This window comes from Triturus cristatus, chromosome 9 (assembly GCF_964204655.1).
Source record: "Triturus cristatus chromosome 9, aTriCri1.1, whole genome shotgun sequence".
Lineage (NCBI taxonomy): Eukaryota > Metazoa > Chordata > Amphibia > Caudata > Salamandridae > Triturus > Triturus cristatus.
The window spans coordinates 72,398,529-72,422,098 of NC_140592.1; the positions used below are offsets into that span (position 1 = coordinate 72,398,529).

Below are 23,570 nucleotides of genomic sequence, written 5' to 3' on the forward strand. Positions count from 1 at the left end.
GGATTCCATATGTGTGAACATTACTATCTTTTAATTGTATATCTGAAGTATGATTTTTCTATTTGTATTTCTGGGGTATAGACTCCATATTTGTAAATCTTCCAATCTTCTAATTCCATATCTAGAAATGATTTTCAGACTTATGTATACTGCTGAGCTGTCCCTTACCCTAAAGCATTGTGCCTGATTAACAGACCTTTTGATAATTATAATGCTGTCCAGCTAGATACAAGGGATATGATTGTCAGACCGTGTCTATGGTTTTTAGCGTGCCGTGCGGTTTCTTGCAAGTGGTTGAACTTACAACTCCATCGCTTTTTCTGAACTATCCAATGCCTCACACTGCATGAACTCCACCTTTTTATCTGGATGAATTGAGCCCAAAATCAGCCATCACAAGACAACTAAATTTCCATTTGATGTTTTATTGCCAAAGTAAATATATTTTATGAACAGCAAAATAAAATATACAGAATTGTCCTCTGTGTACACTGCTGCTTTCTAGATATAGGTTGACTCCAATTTACACAATTTTTGATACTTTATTAGAAGATATTTTATAAAGGTGCATCTATGTACAGTTTATTTACATACATTCATAGGATGTGAGATAAACCAGTTAATACGAGCAAATCCATGTATATTAATTTCTATAGACTAGAGGAATGCATTGCTAAATAAGATGGTTTCCCTATCTCGATAGTTCCTGCGCACAGCATGTTTCCTGCATGCCCCTACGTTGCACCAGAAATGCAGTGTTTAATGCAGACCCTGCATCACTGGAGGTACCCGGAGACTGGGTGTTCACTGCCCACTGCTGGCCTATATCTTGCTTACAGTGATTCTGCATACCAGTAACTTTCCAGAAATATTTCAATAACTACTCTCTTCCTTCTTTGTGAAGAGGGCGAGATGAATGGAAGCAGGCACTGTCCATATACATGAGAGTAAAGCACTTCTTTATACATTACAAGATACATTACTGGTTTCTTTGTACCATTTCCCCTATTGGGCCCAAGGTATTGGCAAGTTGCTGGACACAAGTCAACAGAATTTTATCTGGCTCATTGGTCTCTGTCCTACTGTTATATAGACATCTGACAGGCATGTTAACAAACTGAACACTTTAAGGTAGAGGTATTATAGTGACGTAGCACCATTCCACTGAAACTGCACGGGCTCCGCATACGCACTCAACTGCATGATACATTACACTGCATCATAAGACATTTCAGTCCTTCAAGCTCTTCATTTAGACCTTAGGAATGGCAGTGTCCAACGAGATAATCCATCCAAGCGGTGTTGGTTCGAATGAGGCACAGGACGAGCATACAGCTTTCACTCCATAAACCATACACTGCTGGTGGACAGTTGAGGCTCAACCTTTGACCCCTCCAAGTCCACATCAGTACAGCTAAACAAACAGGTTAAGTCCAGGTGTCCCTAATCACAAAGTGTGTACAACGTGGCTCATGCTTCATTTAGTGGAACAAAAAATACTGTCAGGTTCTTGTGGAAGCAGTAACTGTGCTGTTGACCTGTTTTTGGTATCCTGTTGTGTGTTCGATTTAAGCGCTGACTTTGAACATAAACCTCACAAATCCCTGGGAGTAGCAGCTGGATATGATTTTAAGATGAATAGACTGAAAGACACATCTGAGAAGAACCCTATAACCCACATCAAGTACCCTTTGTGCAAGGGGCCCTGCAGGCACACTGGTTCTTTGACTGAACTAGCAGCAAAACAGCCCATACATTTTCTAGGTGCAGAAGACATCGGCCACATATAAATCAGTGTCTCTTCCAAGAAGAGAATGGTAGAAAGCTAAAACACGAAAGGATATAAAAGTACTAGTCTTTCTCAGACAGGTTTTTAGATATAAAAAAACATTCATATGTGGTGGCATCAAGTAACATCATTGTTGGTTCATGAGTCAATAAATTATCAGGATGATGGGCAGACAAAGTGCTATTGCTGGCTATTCTCCGTTGGAAAAGGGGGTCTCTGAGTTGGTCAGTTCGGTAGTCGAGGGGAGCGGCTGTTTCTGGGGAACCGGTGCACTTTGATGTGTTTCGATAAATGGTCGCTCCGGGCAAATTTTTTCTCGCAGACGGGGCACTGGTAGGGTTTTACACCAGAGTGCGAACGTCGGTGCCTGGAAAGCTCGTCCGATCTAGAAAACCTGTGCAAGACAAATAAGAAGAAGCCATGAGTACAGATGCTCAGGTGACAATTCAAATGTAATGACTGCAGCATTGACATCTTACTTGTCAACAGAACAAGGACAATCCTGCAAAGTATGAGTGTTAAAAGCAAGTACATCTAATACTCAATCAAAGTGTGCAGCTACAATACTTGGGTGCAGCCAGAAAATGGATTTGCCCCAGACTGCCTGGGGTGGAAATGGGAAACTTGTGAACAAATCATAATTTCAAACTCAAATGTTCATGTCAGAGGGCCTTAGCAGAAGTTAAAAAAAACTTTGGTGAAATAAATTGCAGATGGAATTTCTCATGCTAATAAATCATTGTCTAATTATACTTTACCTGCCTCGCGTGTGACTGACAGACAGAGCCCTGGAATACTAGAACTCAAGCCCAAAATGGCTGCGTTCAGTCGGTAGGTCTACATTCTAGGAGCTCGATGAACAGTAGCAATGCGCATCAAGGACTATGCCATTGAGAGTGAGAGGGTCACCAATAGAATAAGGAGCAGATAAACCATCCAGAAAAGAGCTGCTTGATGTTTATCAACCCACAACCATCATAATCTCCTTTCGTGCCATCATCATGACACATCTTTATGATACCACAATCAAAGGCGACTTTTATGACATCACAAATTTCATTACTGGCTTCTGTTCAAGGGGGGGCATCCAACAGATGATATAAAAATTGGTCTCAAACATCATGATACAATGGAATGTTCTGGTATCCTTATTCTTGGTGAATGTTGATGATGTTGAAGTAGAAACACTAATATTGTCCTTATCGCTGGATGACCACTTCTAAATCTTTGCAATATCACAACCATCACTTTTGTGGCAAACACGCAATGATGAACGCCTTTTGTGGCATCTCATGGCATCATTGTATCGTCAGCACTGCCACTGTCTTCATGACCAACTTTTCTGACATCACAATAATGATGGCATAGCTTTTGTCAAATTACAGCTGTTTTATATAATGTGTGTGACACTGCAGAGTTGAAGTATGGATGACCTCTGCAACATCACAGCCACCATGTGCGGCTTTTTGGTCATAGAAACCATGATGAACTGTTAAAAGAATACCTCTCTTCCTCCAGTTCGCAGCACGAGACGCTAATGCTGTCAGTTCCCATTCTATGCTTTCATTTAGACCGTGCGCGGCTGTGTGTATTTGTGTGAGTAGTGTAGGGAGAGAGGCCAGGTTGGGAGTGAAGGATGAATAGGACCGCATTGACTGTCGACACAACTACCAATTCATTCCACACCCAAAGGCCTTGAATAGATAGAAACAACCCTCGACTTCCTAGCAGCCGACTCAAAGTCCCCATCAACTGATTCTATTAATCCACCTCCTTCCAGAATCTTAGAAACACTGGTTCCTGCAATAGAACCATGAAGCCGTAGTGTTGGGTTTAAGGTCCAGTTATCGTTGGATTGAAAGTTTATGCATTAGCAATTTCCAGAATTTAATACTCCATCCAGTTTTCTCTAAAAGTGTGCAGCTCCAGGTCTTGAGTTCTCCAGGGTCAATGAGGACAGAGGAACATCATTATAAACGATAGTGCCAATAATGTTCTTCATTCAATGACTGCATCGCTCTTCTCATCCGAGCCTCTCAGAGAGCTCCGCTGCTGTTTTTGTTGGCTCGAAGAGTAAATCTCGCTTTTCCTCTAACCCACAATCCCCTTGGCTGGTGCTCATGGCCAAGAGCCACGGTTAGGACATGCAATCAGAGGAGTAATTACAATGGAGAGCTGCCACTGTTTGGCAAAGATGACCCATCCATCGTGCCTGGCATGGGGTGCCGGCACCCCCTCTGGCTCATCTTTGAGCCCTTCGAAGCTTGCTGGTGCTTGAGACATGAATGGCTGCAACTGGGTGCCATGATGAACAGAGCACTGGTTAAGGCAATACAAGCAGCATATCTGCTGGAAAGAGGGAGATTGCAAAAGAGTTCCAGTGTGACCAGAGCTAATCTGCAGAGAGCTGAAGGCATGGGGTTTGAGGTACTAGTGAGCCTTGTGCAACCACTATAATGCCAGGCAACCAATAACAGTAATCTGGGGGACAGTTCAGCTTCTTTTTAATGCAGCACATGAGAGCCATTTAAGTGGTGAACAAAATATGCGATGAATGAAAAATGTAAGGAAGAGATAGAGGGGTATGGAAAGAAAGATTGTAGAAAGGAAGAAGAGAAGGTAACAAGAAGGAATAAAGGTATGCATAAAGGAAGGGAGGGCGGAAGAAGGAAAGAGGAAAACTGAGAGGGAGAGAATGAAGGATGGTAGAAGGGAGGCAGGAAGAAAGAGAGGGAAAATGGAATGAAGAAACAAAAGAACGAAGAAAGAAAGGAAGGACATGTAGGTAGACGGAAAAGAAGAAAGAGATGAAGGGAGGGCAGGAAGGAAGCAAGTTAGGAAGGAAGGAAGGAAGCGAGGTATTGAGGGAGAGAGGAAGAGAGAAGAAAAGATGGAATGAGGTGGGAAGTTGGGAAGGGAGGAAAGAAAGATGAAAAGTACAAAGTTAGGGCAGAAGGAAGGAAAGAAGAGGATTAAAGGTCGGCGAAGAAAAGTAGGAGGAAGGAGAAAGCAAGGAATGAATGCAGGAGGGAAGGAAAGAGAGGATCAAGGAGAAAGGAAGAACAGAAGATAGTAAATAAAGAAAGGAAAAGTGAAAGGTGCAAAAAAGGAAGGGAAGAAGAAAGGAAGTAACGAAAGAATGAAGAACGAAGAAAAGCAAAGCATGAAAGGGGGAAGGAATGGTGGAAGGGACCAACTATCTATGACTCTAAATAGGGCAGATGGACATCAGTTTGGTGGACAGGGTGCACGGTCGAGTTTGAAGCAGAGTTCTCTGACCGCAGAACTCTAAATTGATGAATGAATTAATTTAAAGTGTTTATAAAGTGCAAACTCATCTCCTAAGGGATATCCCTGAGCTAGACCTCATCAGGCCCAATTGGATCAAACATGGAGATAGGACCCTGGAAGTTCAAGACTCTAGACTGCGGAATTCAGTGAACCCAAGCTTGAAAGCAGAGCCTAGCCTTTGCATTTCAGGAAGACCCTGAAAACTGTCTTGCCTTCTAAGTGGACAGCTGATTGCAATGAAGAATATTGGACGGGGGCACTATCCCGCTTGAGCCTTAACTCTCACCCATTATACTATGCGCTATCTGTGCAGCCCTGCCAAGTTTCCCATATCCAAGCAGGACTAGATGCTCCAGGCCAGATTTGTTTTGTGCATTCTGGGACCTGAAGTCTTGTTGATCCCACTCTAAAACCAGTACTACAAGTCTCATAATGGAAAGAAAAAACTTGGACTGGAGCAACTAGTCATGCGTTGGCCTGGGTTATGTGGTAGCTATGGTAAAGGTGACCACAAACTTGTTCTTAACCTAGCAACATCGCTCAATGAATTAATATTTGCTGCCAACATCTGCAGTGATCTGAAAGTCATATGTTCAAACATCAGTAACGCATGTTCCACCTTCCATCTTTCCGGGGTTGGTAAATTTGAGAACCATAGCACTGGATAATAGTAAACATCTATTATTTCACAGCACTTGTGACGATAGAAATACTATTTCAAAACAAAAAGATTCTTCTGCAGAACAGCTTCTAATCTGCTAGCTTGTGTCACTTCTTACTTACTCAGCCCTGTTAGGTTTTCCAGCTCCATGCACAATGCGCTGCGCCAATCCATGTTTTCCTTTGCATTCTGGGATCTGTAGTCTTATTTTTCCCATTATAAAATAGGACTACAAGTCCCAGAATTCAAAGAAACAAAACATGGACTGGACAACGTTACACATGCTCTTAGGAGACATGATGCCCTGTGCAACAAGAATCAGCCTACCGGGTTTGGTGGCTCAGTGAACTAATACATCCATTCCAAAAACCTTTGTTTGACCTAATGGCCATAGGTTCGAGGGTCAGTGGGTCCACTGATCTAATCATTCTACTGAGGTCGATAAAATGAGTACCACTGAATTTGGTAATTATGAGCACCTGTTATTCAGAACCAAGGTCTCCCAAGGGGTGATCGTGTGCTTTACGAATACTTATGAACTGATACGCCTCTTGCCTGGCCACTGATTTCTGAATCCTCCAAAGGTGGCCGAGCAGCTACTGTGTCATCACTCATGCCCGTGGGATCTCGCAGTGTCCATGCCATTTAAAACGTAGCCACAAATATTCCATAAATTGTCTAAAGCCCCAGCTCTTCTTCCATTTAACACTTTTATGAACAGGGGTGCGACCAACATGAGAATAGCCAGGCTCCTAAAATACTACTGAGAATTGTTAATTAAATGTTAGGAAAAGTGTAGACAAAGGCATCTGCTAATCTCTAGTCCTGCTAGAGAAATATGTAGTAGAAGAAGGCGACAGAACTACAATTTTGACAAAGGGCCAGTTAAATAAATTAGAACTGCAATATATTCAGTATTGCAATGTCAGCCCAGAAATTGTGCAAGAAAGAAAATACATCATTGATGAATATTGTAAGAGATGGAGGGAGCCAATCACAAATGAGTCACAATTACCTTGGTAAAGCCAGGAACTGGTATAAGTGTGAGCCTTAAGCCAATGTGAAATCTCTTTACAAAAAGCTGCGACCTGATAAGCAACTCAACAATATTGTCTCGTTAAAGTAGGAAACAGAACCAGTAACAAGTCAAGAACTGTCAGATACACAGAAAGTTTCAAAGCTTCCCATTAGGGGAGAGAGAGTTCTTCCGAAGGTCAGGTTCTGCAGTGACCAATCAGAGACTGGATCGCATGCACAGAGAGGAGAAACCTGTGCCACGTTTTACAAGGTGTTCACCTTGGCATTCCCTCAAAACTGCAGGACGCTGGCACAGATCAAGTCCGAGGATTATATAAGATTATTTCAGTTTGCGAAAGAACATGAGAGCAAGGATCACAAGGTATTATGAGCCTCATAAGATTGGCTTTCCATGAGACGCATTTATTTTCTTGATAATGAGCTGTCATTAGGCTCCACTTAACCCCTTCGCTGCCGCGGACATTCCGCTGCAGCGCTGGGGGGGGCAGGGGGGCAGCGCGGTGGGCCTGTGCTCATGACGGAGCCGCTCCGTCATGAGCCACAGTTGAGCTGTGCTCATGACGGAACGGTTCCGTCATGACTCCGCCCATTTGCGTTGTCGCCCCGCACAGGCGGGGAAACAGCGCCGCGCAGGCGGAGCGGCCGCCAACAGGATTGTCATGACGGAACCGTTCCGTCATGAGCACACGGCAACCGTGGCTCATGACGGAACGGTTCCGTCATGAGCGGGGAAGGGGTTAAGGGCATGTCTTGCAACAAACTCGATTATCTGTAAACATAAGTCATTGTTGACTTAATGCAGCACTGAAAACCCTACAATGACCTTAGAGTTTGACACAGCATTGACTTTAAAAGGATGGCATTTTTAAAGAAACCTACCAACTCCAACTTCAGATTTATATATTGTGTAGAGCTTTGTGGCTTGACACTTATAATAAGTATCTAAATACATTTTATAGCTCCAGTTACGAGGTTCACAGCTATGGGCAACATGGCACCATTTTAACTCATAATATCTGATGCAACTGGACCCCTAGTAGTGAGAAGATGTGATAATGTGGGCTTGAACATCTGTCTTTTTCAAAGAGTACCAAGTAAAATATTCAGATCTCAAACAGTGAGTACCAGTTAATGTCTGCTGTACCCAAGAGGATTGTGAGAAGATGGTGAAACAGTGCACGAGCGCCATGCGTGGGTTACCACTAGATGTGCACAAGCACAGGAATGAATTCACCTACAGGGAAGATCATTGTTAAGGCTATAACAAGATAGAAGCGCTTTGAGGCAACCAAAGGCGCTACACATGCATGACATAACATCATGTTTTCAACATCCCTCTTCCCTGAACCCACGTTCTTTGTTTTTGTTTCCTCCTCCCCTATCTTGTCCCTCGCCTCCCTTCCCTCTTTTCCTGCTACTCAGAGCTTTGAGGCATCTTAAAGTCAGTCAGTCTACCATGACATAATACTAGTCACATTGCAAAATATCTGAAAGGGGTGTTCAGAACAAGGTCATCGATGTAAGGTCCAATTCTTGTTGAAACTAACTGATTCACATGATGATTTTGTTACTACCTGAGCATGCGGCTAACGCTTTGCAGTCTGTCTGTTATTTCATACCTATGGTAATGTAATGGATTTTAATCCGTTTTTAGCTTGATAAACTTTTAAATTATGAATGCTTATTTTTAAATGTTTAATGATACTTCTCGTGCTTTTATGATGTAATACTTGAATCGAATAAAGCAAATATTGATTGATTGACATAATACCATGAGCCGCCTTTCTTCTTTCCTGTGCCCTTCCTCCCTCATTATTGTCCTTCCATCACATCTCCCTCTCACTCGCCTGCCCTCTCCTCCTCCTCGGCTCTTTAATGTGTGGTAAGAGACATGCAAAAATAACTAAATGCAATCATTTCTGTAAACGATCTAGGAAGCAGGTGGTATGGGGAGGCGCAGTCGGACCGCTGAGGGGCCTGCGAGAAACCCCTTCCGGGGGCCGGAACCGAGATCGGGTAGTAGCGGAGCTCGGGAAAACGACCGGCGCGGAGGGGTCAGCTTGGTTTGAAGTGACCAATTGGCGTGAGCCCTCTGGGTGCACCACAAGGATACAAGGGAGCGGGGCCTCTTAGAGTACATGTGCCTTTGTTGTTGGCACACCCACCCACACCTGCAACGCGGGCATCGCAGCCGCAGATAAAAGGATGAGCTCGGACAAGGCGGGGACAGCACAAAGGGACAGCTGAAAGGTGGAGCCGCTCAAGCATGTGCCCATGGGATGCCTTACAGCAGGGCCATGGGGTCAGCAGAGGGCTGCACACAACACTTGGCAGCAAGGTGTAGACCAGAGGCCACAGGAGAGGTGCTAGACCCTGGCTGGGAAGGGGCGCTCAGGGCGCTGTCACAAGGTGCTGTTAGGGACTAAGGACTGGACTTGAGTGACAGACAATTTGTTTTGACGTTATGCTTGGTTTGACTTGAGCTGTGTGGTTTCTTAATTCAATATGTGCAGAAAGAGAAGCTGCGGCCGTTTTGCACCATCAGAGGCTTGCTTCATCTGTTACCGCAAGGGAAGGTGGGGTGCATGTATCGGCCGGGGAACTTGAGGGCACTCGCCCATCTGGCAGGGGTTAACGTACCTCTGAAACCACCACTACAATGAACTAATATCATGTGCTAAACAAGACAACTTTGTCTCCAAAACCGTACAGTTACAGACCATGCACCTCTTCTGTGGCTGAGTTTATGGTTTCCCTTTTAAGCCTAAACATGTGGCAGCTGCAGGAGGCAGATAAATCTTTCTAGAACGAGCCCCAGGGGATCCGAAGACACCGATTTCTCGATCCAGAAATAGTTTCAGCACTTGGTGCGTTCTTTTTATGCAGCAGAAAAGCGAGCCCAGCTCAGCAGAAGTGCCCTGTTGTGAGAAGAGAACCCTGCTAAGGTCTTAAAATTCATGAAAAGAAAGCTAGCTCCTCCCCCTCAGGAGACAGTGAGGACGTAGAGGTCGATTCCCCAGCATTCCATGCGTTGCGGAAGGGAGATCATGCACCCTCTGACCCCGATGACATCACACGGATGACCTTTCTACCACCCTTCTGTTTGCGGCGTACGCCTAAGAAGAACAGAGTGACATTAGGGTGACCAACTGGCATTGGTGCAAATTCAGGACGGTGAGTGAAAAAATTCAGGACAAAGGGTCAAAATTCAGGACACAAATTCAGGACAGGAGGTCAAAATTCAGGACAAAACTTCAGGACAATAGGTACGTTTTACAGACACATCAGAGGAGATCGTGCAATAGTAGATAAGTAAGCTCAGCCATATCCAAACATATTCAACCATTCGCAAACCTATCCATCATGTATCCTTCCATCTATCATTTCACTCATCCATCCTTTCACTCATCTATCCATTATCCATCCATCCACCCTTTCACCCTATCCATCTGTACACTCATCCATCCACTCTTCTACCCATCCATCCATTCACTCATCCATCCAGCCATTTACCCTTTCACCCATCCAGCCATCCTTTCACTTACTCATCCATCCACCCAGTCACTCATCCTTCCACCCATCCACCCTTTCAGTCATCCATCCATCCTCCCTTTCTCTCTCCATCGACCCTTTCACTTAGCCATCCTTCCTTCCATCCACCCACCCATCCATCTACTCATCCACTCATGAATCCATCCATTGACCCTATCACTCATCCATCCTTTCTCTCATACATTTATCCTTTCACTCCTTCACTCATCCTTTTGTCCATCTACCCTCCCTTTCACTCACTCATACATCCTTACATCCACCCTTTCACTTATCCGTCCATCCATTCCCCCTTGCACTTCAATTCATCAATCCATCCATTCATCAATCCATCCATCCACCCTTTTACCCATCCAGCAACCCTTCCACCCATACATCCAGCTATTTACCTTTTCTCTCATCCATCCTTCCACTCACTCATCAATCCATCCATCCTCTCTCATTATCCATCTAGTCAATCTTTCATTCATCCATTCACCCTTTCACTAATTCATCCAGCCATCCAGCCATCCCTTCACTTACTCACTCGCCCACCTTTTCACATAAATTTTGAGCTGAGCCTTTTTGAGAAGAGGCCCATCAAGAAATTCACGCTCGCTGCAGGAGCCATTCCAGGACTGGGGCAGAAGCCCCCCAGGGCGGAGAGAGGATCCACCACAGGGGGGACAGGCGCCATCACAGGTGGGGGGGGGGCAGGAGCCACCACATGGGGGGGCAGGAGCCATCACTGGGGGGGGAGCAGGAGCCATCACAGCAGGGGGAACAGGATCCACCAGGGTGGGCACAGGGGTGGGCATGCAGTATTCTAGTATCATCTTGGTCTCTTCCAGGTTGGGGTAGGGCCTGGACAAGGAGAAGACAGGCTCTCTTTCCAAAATGTTAGTTTTGCCATCCCCACTGTGATGTACAGTACTTAAAGGAGATACTCCAAGAGAACTGATTTAACTGATTGTCCTCCTTACTTTGTTAATCAGTGTGGGTGCGATTGCGCCATTTCTTTATTTTATTACATTATAGACTGCATGTTTGAAGAACCGAGGTTTGCTTACAATTTAGTGACAGTAATTAAGCTCTGTGAAGAGAACCGGTGCTAGCTCGGTGTAATCAGGGCCGGTTCTACGATTTTTGAGGCCCTGGGCAGGAAGGAAATGTGTGAGGCCCCTCTAAATTGCAGAGACATGACGCACTCATGGCTGTTTGCATCTGAATCAATGCCCCTGCTCCTGAAGCTGCAGCCCCTCCCTCCCAGTCACCTTAAGCACCTCTTAACAGCTCATCAAGAGCTGAAGGTGTGAGGGTTGCCATCCCGCTGTGCCTCTCCAATGCTGCTGGGGATCTGAGCTTTGGTACTGCATAGGATTCGGTTTCACCCGACCTAAACAGCATCAGAGTCAAGAAGGGAGGTGGGTGGAAACTGTGCCGGTTTAGGGTGGTGCGACCGGTGCCCGGTTAAAATTACGGACAAATGGCGTCCGTTAAAGAATCCTTCACGGACAACGGACAGACGGCCGAAATTACGGGCTGTCCGTGAAATTTACGGACGGTTGGTCACCCTAAGTGACATGGAATGAAACCAGAACGCAATGAAGGTGGTTTTTAGGTCCCCTTTACCCCTCCGTTCTTGCCACGACCTTCACTGCCCCCAGAACTGGGCTAGCAAGGTCAGCGTCTTGGCTATTAAAGGGCAAGTCAGATGTAGCAGCTGCTACGTTCTGCCCCTGATCGAGGTGCATGGCAGTAGAATCTCTTCCGTTTCCCCAAAATTCTAACAAAGTGCCAAAAATGAACTAAAAGTTAAAGTGCTAAAAAATGACAACCAATTTACGTTTTTGGATTTTTGAATAGTGCAGATTTAGGGGATTAAAAATGTCCGCAGTATGGCCAGTTTCAGCTTTATAAAGTAATTACATCTGGAAGTTAGCCTGCTTGAAAGCACCTCCAATTCTCGGAATAAAACTGGAGGAGAGACTCAGATAACAGGGCAAGTTGCACAATTGAAATCGAGGGAAGGATGGATTTCGGCATTTGTCTTGATTCACAGAATGCAGAAACTTGCACAAGAGGAAACTACATCTTGTGTCTACGTGGGACGAAAAATCCACAGACTTAGCACTAGCAGAATAGTGAATTTGCACAGTGCAGCCCTTTTTGACTTCTAGAAATCCGTTTACCACAATCCTTGCACATATAAGAGCACTTGAAGTACCCTCCAATCTGGATGTATGATGTAACCACGCAAGCTATTACCACGCATGGCTGTACAACGCGGTCATTACAACGACCGCAACACAACCACGCAAGTCTTTACCACGCATATGCCTATACCATGCATGCCTTTACAACGATACTAGCATAGTTAATTTACATAAATATACATATGCATATATATATATATATTATATATATTTTATATATATATTAAATAAATACATAAATATACACACACGCGCTAACACCCTTACTACCCAAAAACTCATAGACTCCCTAAACCCTAAATCCCAAAAAATCCCAAACCCACCCTAAACAAACCTCCCATCCAAAAACCCATACTCACCCTAAACCTGAAAAATAACCTTGACCCCCAAATACCCATACCTGCCCCAAACCCGAAAAATACCCTTTCACAGTCGTAGCCATCGCCCAGTGTTATTTTTTTAGGATCACATAATTTTGGTCAAGAGGCGAAACCAGTATCCAGAGCACACAAGTATTGCATGGGTTATGTCAGTGGGATCCCAACCCTGGGCCCAGAGGTGTCATTTACGATGCAACCCCTGTGGACTGCTTTGCAACCTTTGTGCTTTTACTATTCTGCCTGCAGGGCCTTTAAAACGAAATATGCCTTTAGCTTCTATGACTTTTAGCAGCTGGTTGTTTTTGGCTTATTTTGGGGAACTGGGGCTTTCCATTTTTCAGACTTTTACCCAGAGCAAGAGAGAGAAAAACAGATAAGGAAGAAAGAAGGAGGAAGAGAAATGTAGGAAAACTGCCATGAAAGGAAAACGTTGGGATGAAAAAGAGATTGAGGTAGTGAGATAAAAAGACAGGAAGTGGAAGGTGCTGGAAGCAAGAGTTGTCCGGAAGGTCCACCATATAGGACCACTAGGCTTCCAGGAGAAGCCTTACTTATGCCACTGTGCATGTTTATAGTAAATTAAGCAGAGCCAAGTTTCTTTGTCCCAAGAGTTCCGTTTAGTGCTGTGATAGGGACGAGCGGGCTCAGGAGGCAAGGAGCGCTGAGTCCAGGGAACTGGGACACAAGTGATGATGGAAAGGCATCACATGAGGTGTTTGTTAGCTGAGCTGTCTGAGCTAATATGTTAAAAATATTCCTCTCCCTCCCATCGCCCAGGACCTTCCGATACACACGTGTTACATACTGTACATATTTGAGGGTCAGCGAGGGCTCACCGAAATAACCCCTGTGTTTTTGTGTTGATAGAAACCCATAGCAGAGCGCGAGGAGTGTAAACTTGGGTGGAAAAATGTGTAAAATAACTGATTGAAGACATTCCAACTTCTCAAAAATATTTACGGAGTGGGGAAGGGGGCGGAACGTTTAAGGGGTGGGGCTTTGGGTTGAGCATTATTATGAAGCACCTGGACCCTCCACCTCAACCCCTTCTCCTAAAAAAAGACAGACAAATCAGCTTCTGAGGACAATGTTAACAGTTCCAGATTACCACATAGGCAAAGTAGGCACCGGCCTATGGACGCCACTCCTTTTAGGGACCCCGTGACAACGGATCAAAATAGTATTGATTAGATCTTGAAAGAAAATTACAATCAAGCTTTCTTAAATATTGTTTCCAAAAGATAGAAAAAAATGAATCAACTCAAAGAAACGAAAACTCTACATCAAAGACTCTATCGAGAAAATACTGTATTAATGTAATGTACCCATAAACAACTTAAAGTACATAAACCAGAGACATCAGATTCACATAACAGTTAGTCTCTTAAAAGCTGATCTTCTGGCAGCTGGCAGTTTGTAAAGAAAATCTGATGCATTAGGTATTAGGAGATCATTTGCAAGGAGGGGTGAAATTTCGACTGCCTAGGGCCTCCTCAGGGTTTAATGCGGTGCTGATGTCCTGAGGCGGTTCAAACACCAATAATGGACAGCGGCTATGCAAAGCCTCCAAAGACGAGCTGGAAACTCTTGGAACCCAACTCTAAGCACGGGTTTATTTATAAAGTTTTATATAGCGCGAACAAGATCCCAAGGGATATCAGAGCGCTTTACAATCAAACTAGAACTGGAAGGCTAATAATGTATCAACCACAAGTTAAAAACACCAATGAATCATAGAGAGCACGAAAATTCACATGGAAGTTATGTTAAACAAAGTACAGTGTAACGACAGGGACACAGTATGTCAAAAAAGTATAGTGGTAAATGTTGAAACGATGGGAGTAGGAACAATGTCAACGGGCCAAGGGGTTAGCCCAATTACTGAAGGAGTTTATTCATCAGGAATCTTTTGACTTCCAGTTTGAACACCGTTGTTCTGGTGATTCTGCGTATTTCTGGAGGAAGAGAGTTCCATATCTTTGGAGCCACGCCAGAGAAGGCTCTGTGACAGGTTCTCTTTTTGTTAAGGATAGGTGGTTTCAGGAGTAAGGTAGTGGCGTTTCTAGAGGCTCATACACCACACGATAATTCAAGTTTTTGTGCCAGATACCTGGGCGTCTTGAAGTGGATAGCTTTGTGCGTAATCGTGGCAATTTTTAGCTGGATTCGTGCTTCATAGGGGAGCCAATTTAGAGTTTTTAGTTTCCAATCCATAAGGTGCTCTTCATGTGATATTGGCTCTATATTGGGTGACTGTGTGAAGGAAGCCAATATCATGTGACAAACAGTAGCACCGTGAGAGTTGGTGGGTCTTTGATTCCGTTGCACACATTATTAATCTGCAGAACGCACCACATCCACTGGAAAGCCTTTATGCTGCGAAACAATAAGGCTGGGTCTAGAGGGCACTGCATTCGAAAAAGGTCTCAGGAGGTCACCTTCTACAAGGACACTGAGAGGTTTTACCAACCTATATTAATAAGTGTATTCAATGAAATGGCCATATTAGGAATTCCGAGCAGACATGCAAGAGGTGTGGTCGAATGACTAAACTATTGAACCCTAATCCAAGCTTTGGCACTTTACCAACACTTGTGCAATTCTGGGCAAATAACAATCTCCCTATGCCTCAAGAGGTTTAATGAAAATATATAAATCCTAATTTGATGTACACAAGCTTCAAATGTCTCCCAACCCCAAAAGGATGCATGGGTCCTTGTTTTTTCCAGCTAGGCTAGCACTCTATAAATATTGCATAGGAGGCACACAGCAGTATAGAGGACATGTGTCTACCACCCTAGGCTGGGAGCAGAAATATAGAAACACTGACCGAGAGAATTATGGGAACAGTTATGCTAATTCACGTATCGTCATTACACATGTCATCAATAATGTCTATAGCTAGGAATTTCATTATCCAAAATCACTCATTGTATTGTATTGTATTGTATTTTGTATTTGTAGAGCGCACTGTAACCCAAAGGGCATCCTGGCGCTGCAGTAAGATACTTCTACCACCCTGCTTCCTAGCTAGCTAGTTAATATGCTAATTAGGTGGAGAGAGGGAAAAACAAACAGCCAGAGTACACCTTCCCATACAACATACCTGGAACCAACAGTGCTCTAGGGGACAGTCACAGGAACCCCATTAGTGTCATGGTTAGAGCCACAACTGTCTGCTGTCATTTATTCAAAGCTAGCTAATAGAGGGCTCCCATCGGTTGCCCTATTTAAATGAACCCGCCTCCTCATCCATCCAAGGGTGACTAATCCAGGCCAGCTGAAACTGATTTCAGATGAGGCCCATGCACTACAGCCACACAGACCACAATGTCGAACCATCACTAGACCCCAAATTGGTGGAGCGTCTAAAGCAAAGATTCACCATCCTTCGCAAAGGATCGGTTGCCCTATTTAAATGAACCCGCCTCCTCATCCATCCAAGGGTGACTAATCCAGGCCAGCTGAAACTGATTTCAGATGAGGCCCATGCACTACAGCCACACAGACCACAATGTCGAACCATCACTAGACCCCAAATTGGTGGAGCGTCTAAAGCAAAGATTCACCATCCTTCGCAAAGGATCGGTTGCCCTATTTAAATGAACCCGCCTCCTCATCCATCCAAGGGTGACTAACCCAGGCCAGCTGAAACTGATTTCAGATGAGGCCCATGCACTACAGCCACACAGACCACAATGTCGAACCATCACTAGACCCCAAATTGGTGGAGCGTCTAAAGCAAAGATTCACCCTCCTTCGCAAAGTCATATATCAAAGTTGCCCCACCGTCTAAGCGTTTAAGCTTGTGTTGTACCAGCCCAAACCGATCCATGCGCTCCTCCCATCAGTCCATTTGGGATGTTCCCAGAGATGGGACTGTAAATTTTGCAGATCAAGCTTTCTTCATCATGGCAGCCAACCTCTCAAATTCTCTTCGAGTGACTCTTGCTGGGGAAGCCACTTAGCCGTAGCCAGGAAATCGACTAAAACCTGGCTTTTTAAAAAAAGTAAATCTCTTTCCTTCTGTTTTATCTTTCTTTCTAGGTCCTTTGCTTGTTATGTTGCCTTCTAGTGCCATGAAGCCCTATGTTGGTGCGCTTTACAAATAAATATTGGTGCAACAACGTAACATAACAAAACAATCTTCAAACGGCTAAAAAGAGCGCCAGCAGGACGCAGAGTGCAGTTATCTTGACAACACCACTTCAATAGCAGGAGTGCGAACAGATAGCAACCTGATGACTCGTTTCACTGATGCTGCCAACAAATACCAGCATGTGTTAAAAAAAAACCCATAGAGATAAACTTCCTTTTCAAGTGAAAGCAGTGCCATTCATAGCACTGTGCGGAATTCCAAGAAGACAGCAGGAAGTGGATGCAAGTGTAGACAGTGTGTGGGTTTTAGATGCCTTAATGAGAGTGACATCCTTCGACACCGCCACTCGTTAGTCAATCACCCAGTGTTTATGTGCATGGCCAAACAAGTCATAGCTGGCCAACCGAAGACGTCTATGGTCAATACTTGAGTTTCCACAAGGAGGTCTAGAACTCCAAATCTGGTGAGATGATGGGACTCTGTATATGCTGGTGCAGAACTCGTCCAGAATTGCAAACATAATCCTGTTCATTTTCAACTGTGACTGCTCGGAGAGTGGCCATGGGTACAGTGACCCGTTGAGCCGTGTGTGTGAAGGTTGTAGAGTTGTGCGTCACCATCGCATGCACAGAACAACAACAATCTAAGTCCTGGGAAGGTGCAAACATGTTGACATGCTCAACCCTGCAGGCTGACGGGAACATTGAGTGTTGTTATAGCAGGATCAATGCTCACGTGGTTGCATGCCACAGCACGCCGAGGCGGCCATTGTGCAATGGAATGCCCGCGTAATGCTCGATGCCCGGAGCACACTGCAGCACTTGCACACACCCAATGCAAACAGCACATTCTGTAGAAGTGAACGAGCAAGGTTCATGGTTCTTTCAACATGATAAGACATTGTTACAAACACTGCCCTGCTCGCGAGCCTTTAGGTCTGGCTGGTGCATTGCTGAGCCCGGCAGCACAACAAGCAATGATGTTAAGCTAACTATGGCCTAAGCAAGCTGAATCCATGTCTCCTACAGATCTATTGGCCTATCACCCACTCCACTGCTGTTCCTTCTCACAACTGGTTGTAGGGTTGCTAGCACTGGGACCTACTTGGCTTCTACACTGTGGAACGCTCTGCCCCTCAGTCTCCGCTGCATCCCCTCGGAATTTTAGAAGCAATCTCAAAACGTTCTTGTTTGATACGGATTTGATGGGCAAGTTATTTTTTCACTTCCTCTTCTCTTTGGACCTGTTGCTAGCGCTGAGACGCTGAGACACCTCTACAGAGGAAGCTGTGTGCTTTACAAATGTCCTGAATTGGATTGAAGCAGAATGTTCAGGCTGTGCCAGAGGGCATTAAGTAGCAGCAAAGGCCTGCCTTTCATAGCTCTGACTTGTGTCATGTAATATTCAGCAACAGTGTCCATTCCAGAATGTTCCTTTACTTGATGATGTCTCCTTGGGTTTTGAGACCTATTCTAACATCACTCACCAAAGGGATTATCTAAAAACAACATTGAGCAACAGCATAATTTTCTGTCAAATAATGTTCCAGGTGAGCAATTTTTGCCCTTATCATCCTTTCTTATCATGAGGTGACTGCCCAGCTCTCTCTTTGTGTGCCTTTGGCTTGTGATGTGTAACTTGGGAGGCGTGCAATAAACCCACGATAATTCCTTGTATCATTACAGTTCACGCCAGGCTGGATTCACACTCACAGGGCCAGAGCTATGAATATTAATGAGCTGGGTGTCCAGGGCTCCAGTACAGGGCATGGGGGGTGCCCTAAGGATGAAAGGGTGCTGACCCCTTCTGGTCATGCCCACATTGCAAAGGTGACTGTCTCAGGTGGCACCGAGTGTCTCCCAGACATCATGGGCGATTTCTAGGTCTGACCGTGACTCCAGTGATGTGAATGTGATCACTGCCCTCTTGTGAGAGTTACCGCCTGCCAGAGAGGGTGGTAACACTGGGCACTGCCATCAGTCACAAGCCTTCAGTACACATCAGTGTAGGATAGGCCCTCATGTGGCAACAGGGCACGCTGTTTTCAATGTATTCGAGCAATTCACTCACTGAATGAGGTGTGATTACAAAAACATTGTAGTTTATTGCACAAAAAGCGCTTTCATTGTTGCCCACCCCCCCACCCCCTTAGAATCAGCAGGGTCTTTCTGGTGCTTAGGGTCACTAACAGGTCACCCTCGCTGTATTTTATTCACTCCCTACGATTTCCTTGCCATGTTTTCTGCAGAGGGGATAGTTCCCAGAGTGGGCAAGATTCGGTTGATGGCAAGGCGCTGCCTCCCTGTCCAAATGACACATTCAGAATGTCGAACCCGAATGTGCTCACCTTTGAACGGTCCCTCAGAGCTACTCATTTGACATGGTTAAAAGGTCAAAGGGCAGACACTTACCACTAACGCACTGAGCAGAAACGGAGGCGACTGAATCTGCCAACTGCCTCCTGGGAGGAGACAGAAAGACGACCTCTTACACTGCCCTGTTACAGAGAGAGGACAGACTGCAGACAGCGCGTACTGGGAGGAGGCAGAGAGACATGTTGTCTTACACTGCTCTGCTTACAGAGAGAGTACAGAATGAAGACAGCTTGTCCTGGGAGTAGAGAGGCAGAGACATGCTCTTTTACACTGCCCTGCTTACAGAGAGAGGACAGACTGTCAGCAGCGTGTCCTGGGAGGAGAGAGCCAGAGACACTTTCTCATACTCTGCCCTCTTTACAGAGAGAGGACAGACTAGCGTGTCCTGGGAGGAGACAGGGAAGAGACACTTTCACTCATACTGCCCTGCTTACAGAGAGAGGACAGACGGTCAGCAGCGTGTCCTGGGAGGAGAGAGCCAGAGACACGTTCTCATACTCTGCCCTCTTTACAGAGAGAGGACAGAATAGCGTGTCCTGGGAGGAGACAGGGAAGAGACACTTTCACTCATACTGCCCTGCTTACAGAGAGAGGACAGACGGTCAGCAGCGTGTCCTGGGAGGAGAGAGCCAGAGACACTTTCTCATACTCTGCCCTCTTTACAGAGAGAGGACAGACTAGCGTGTCCTGGGAGGAGACAGGGAAGAGACACTTTCACTCATACTGCCCTGCTTACAGAGAGAGGACAGACGGTCAGCAGCGTGTCCTGGGAGGAGAGAGCCAGAGACACTTTCTCATACTCTGCCCTCTTTACAGAGAGAGGACAGAATAGCGTGTCCTGGGAGGAGACAGGGAAGAGACACTTTCACTCATACTGCCCTGCTTACAGAGAGAGGACAGACGGTCAGCAGCGTGTCCTGGGAGGAGAGAGCCAGAGACACTTTCTCATACTCTGCCCTCTTTACAGAGAGAGGACAGAATAGCGTGTCCTGGGAGGAGACAGGGAAGAGACACTTTCACTCATACTGCCCTGCTTACAGAGAGAGGACAGACGGTCAGCAGCGTGTCCTGGGAGGAGAGAGCCAGAGACACTTTCTCATACTCTGCCCTCTTTACAGAGAGAGGACAGACTAGCGTGTCCTGGGAGGAGACAGGGAAGAGACACTTTCACTCATACTGCCCTGCTTACAGAGAGGACAGACTGCCAACAGCGTTCCAGGCAAGAAAAAGGCAAAGAGGCCTTTTTTCTCACACCGCCCTGCTTACAGAGAGAGTACAGACTGTCAGCAGCGTGTTCTGGGAGGAGACAGCCAAAGAGATACTTTCTCTTACACTTCCCTCCTAACAGAGAGAGGACATACTGCCAGTAGTGTGTCCTGGGAGGAGAGAGGGAAAGACACACTTTCTCTTATACTGCCCTGCTTACAGAGAAAGGACAGACTGCTAACAGCATGTCCCTGGAAACGAGACGCACAGATGTTCTCTTACGCTGCCCTGCTTACAGAGGGAGAGACAGACTACTCCTGGGAGGCGAGAGGCAGATACATGTTCTTTTACGCTGCCTTGCTTACAAAGGAAGAGACAGACTGCTCTTGGGATGAGAGAGGCAGAGACATGTGCTCTTTAGGGGTGGTTGGAATTTGCGGAGTTTCAATCTGCAGAATTGTGTGGAGTAAAAGAAAAACTGCAAGATTCCACGGAGCTCCACGAGCGGGTGGAATTCAGCACGTTGCGCTCCTCGTGCTGATTTTTAGCTCCGAGAGCTTGTTCTGCGCTGTAAAATTAGCTCGAAGGGCACCACATGGCACACCAGAGAGCACTGCTTTTTTCTGCTGCTCGGGTAGATTTTCTACTCGAGTGACAGCTTTCTTAACACGAACAGTCGCGACCTTCCACGACTGCCCCCATTGAGAAATCTCGCCACGAGGCATTCCAGTGCCCAAAAATCATGCCAGGTTACACAAATTTTCGCTTGCGTTGGCGAGCCAGGCACAAGAAAAAACTCCACCACGCAGTGATTGGCAGAGTTTTGTCATAACTCCGTGCTCCAAGAGGTGTGCGAAGCGGGCAAAACTCCACAAACTCCGCCGGTGAAGCAGAATTTTTGACCCACCCCTAGTTCTTTTACACTGCTGTGTTACACAGAGCGAGAGAGAGATAGAGAGACAGACTGTCAACAGCATGTCCTGAATTGGGAGAGGGAGAGGCATGTTCTCTGACACTGCCCTGCTTACAGAGAGAGGCCAGACTGAAGACAGAGTGTCCTGGGAGGACAGAGGCAAAGACATGTTCTCTGACACTGCCCTGCTTACAGAGAGAGGCCAGACTGAAGACAGAGTGTCCTGGGAGGACAGAGGCAAAGACATGTTCTCTGACACTGCCCTGCTTACAGAGAGAGGCCAGACTGAAGACAGAGTGTCCTGGGAGGACAGAGGCAAAGACATGTTCTCTGACACTGCCCTGCTTACAGAGAGAGGCCAGACTGAAGACAGAGTGTCCTGGGAGGACAGAGGCAAAGACATGTTCTCTGACACTGCCCTGCTTACAGAGAGAGGCCAGACTGAAGACAGAGTGTCCTGGGAGGACAGAGGCAAAGACATGTTCTCTGACACTGCCCTGCTTACAGAGAGAGGCCAGACTGAAGACAGAGTGTCCTGGGAGGACAGAGGCAAAGACATGTTCTCTGACACTGCCCTGCTTACAGAGAGAGGCCAGACTGAAGACAGAGTGTCCTGGGAGGACAGAGGCAAAGACATGTTCTATGACACTGCCCTGCTTACAGAGAGAGGCCAGACTGAAGACAGAGTGTCCTGGGAGGACAGAGGCAAAGACATGTTCTCTGACACTGCCCTGCTTACAGAGAGAGGCCAGACTGAAGACAGAGTGTCCTGGGAGGACAGAGGCAAAGACATGTTCTCTTACAATGCACTGATTACAGAGAGAGGCCAGACTGAAGACAGAGTGTCCTGGGAAGAGAGAGGCAGACACTGCCCTACTTACAGAGAGAGGACAGACTGACACAGAGTGTCCTGAGAGAAGAGAGCCACTTACAGAGACACATACTTCTGCACATTCTGAAAAGAACATGAAGTATATGTGAGTAAGATTAAAAAGAATATATGTATCTCATCCTTGGACACCACCAGAGACATCAAAGAGAATATAAAGTGTGACTGAGCATGTCACAAGTAGACAAGCTGAGTAGAACAGAACACACAGGAGACCAGTTACAGTTTAGCGAGAACTGAACATCCTCGAATTATGCAGAGTAAACTCAAAATACAGAGCGCAATGCTGAATATCCTTCCCCATAGCGTTATTAATGTCGAAAATAAATTCAACCTGAGTTTTTGACTTGCATCTAGAAATTGGAGGATTTTCAGTTCCATTCAGACTCTAAAGGAAGTCTTTATTTTGTGATGGACTGGAAACTGTGAGGACCTCTACTGGATAAAATGTGTTATGGCATGCACTTGTACTTGGGCAACCAATAATGCACAGTGCATCCGCTTGGTGTGGATTGTTGGGGTTGAAAAGGCAGTTGAATTTCATGTCATATGGATAATTTGCACCCCCTCTGCTTAGTCCTGCTTTGCGCCTTGCATCTTTTTCTACCATATATTTTTAGTCCATACAATGTGATCCTCTCTTTACTCTCTCTTGTTTCTACCACATTTGCAGGCACATGTATCAAACTTTTGGCGAGCGCAAACGGTGCGATTCGCAAAAATCGGCCGTTTGCGCCCGCAAAAAGGGCTTTTATGATGCATCAAAGTGTGAGGCACTCGCAATTTAAGAAATCGCAATTTATTGCGATTTCTTAAAGTGCGATTGCATTTAAGGAATCGCAATTTGCGATTCCTTAAATGCAATGCAATAACCACTTTTAAATAGCGGTGTTGCTATTTGGTGCCGCAAATTACCGAGCAATTGAACTGTTAGGTAATTTGCAAAAACTTTGAAAAAATGCACTAAAGTGCATTTTTCAAAGTTTCATGTTGCACACACACATGCCCTTGGGGAATGTTTGTGCCCAACATGGGTGCACATCACAATTCCAGGGGTGCAACAGAGTGTCCTTTTGACACCCTTGCACCCTTGAAAGTACTTGCGCAATTTGCGAGTACCTATTGATACTCGCAAGTTGCGCATGCAATTTCCCATTCATTCCAATGGGCCTGTAGGCCCACAGG

At 45.6% G+C, this 23,570-nt stretch overlaps 1 protein-coding gene across 2 annotated transcripts in view; it reads right to left on the reverse strand.

Annotated features, from left to right (window-relative positions):
* Nucleotides 1-409: 409 nt before the first annotated feature.
* The window catches only part of KLF15 (KLF transcription factor 15), a 42,678-nt gene continuing 19,517 nt past the window's right edge, over nucleotides 410-23,570 (reverse strand). For both annotated transcript variants that reach the window (XM_085624424.1, XM_085624425.1), the window contains exon 3: nucleotides 410-2,183. In XM_085624424.1, the coding sequence (XP_085480550.1) occupies nucleotides 2,015-2,183 (169 nt within the window). In that variant the 3' untranslated portion in view covers nucleotides 410-2,014. The remainder of the gene's footprint in view (nucleotides 2,184-23,570) is intronic.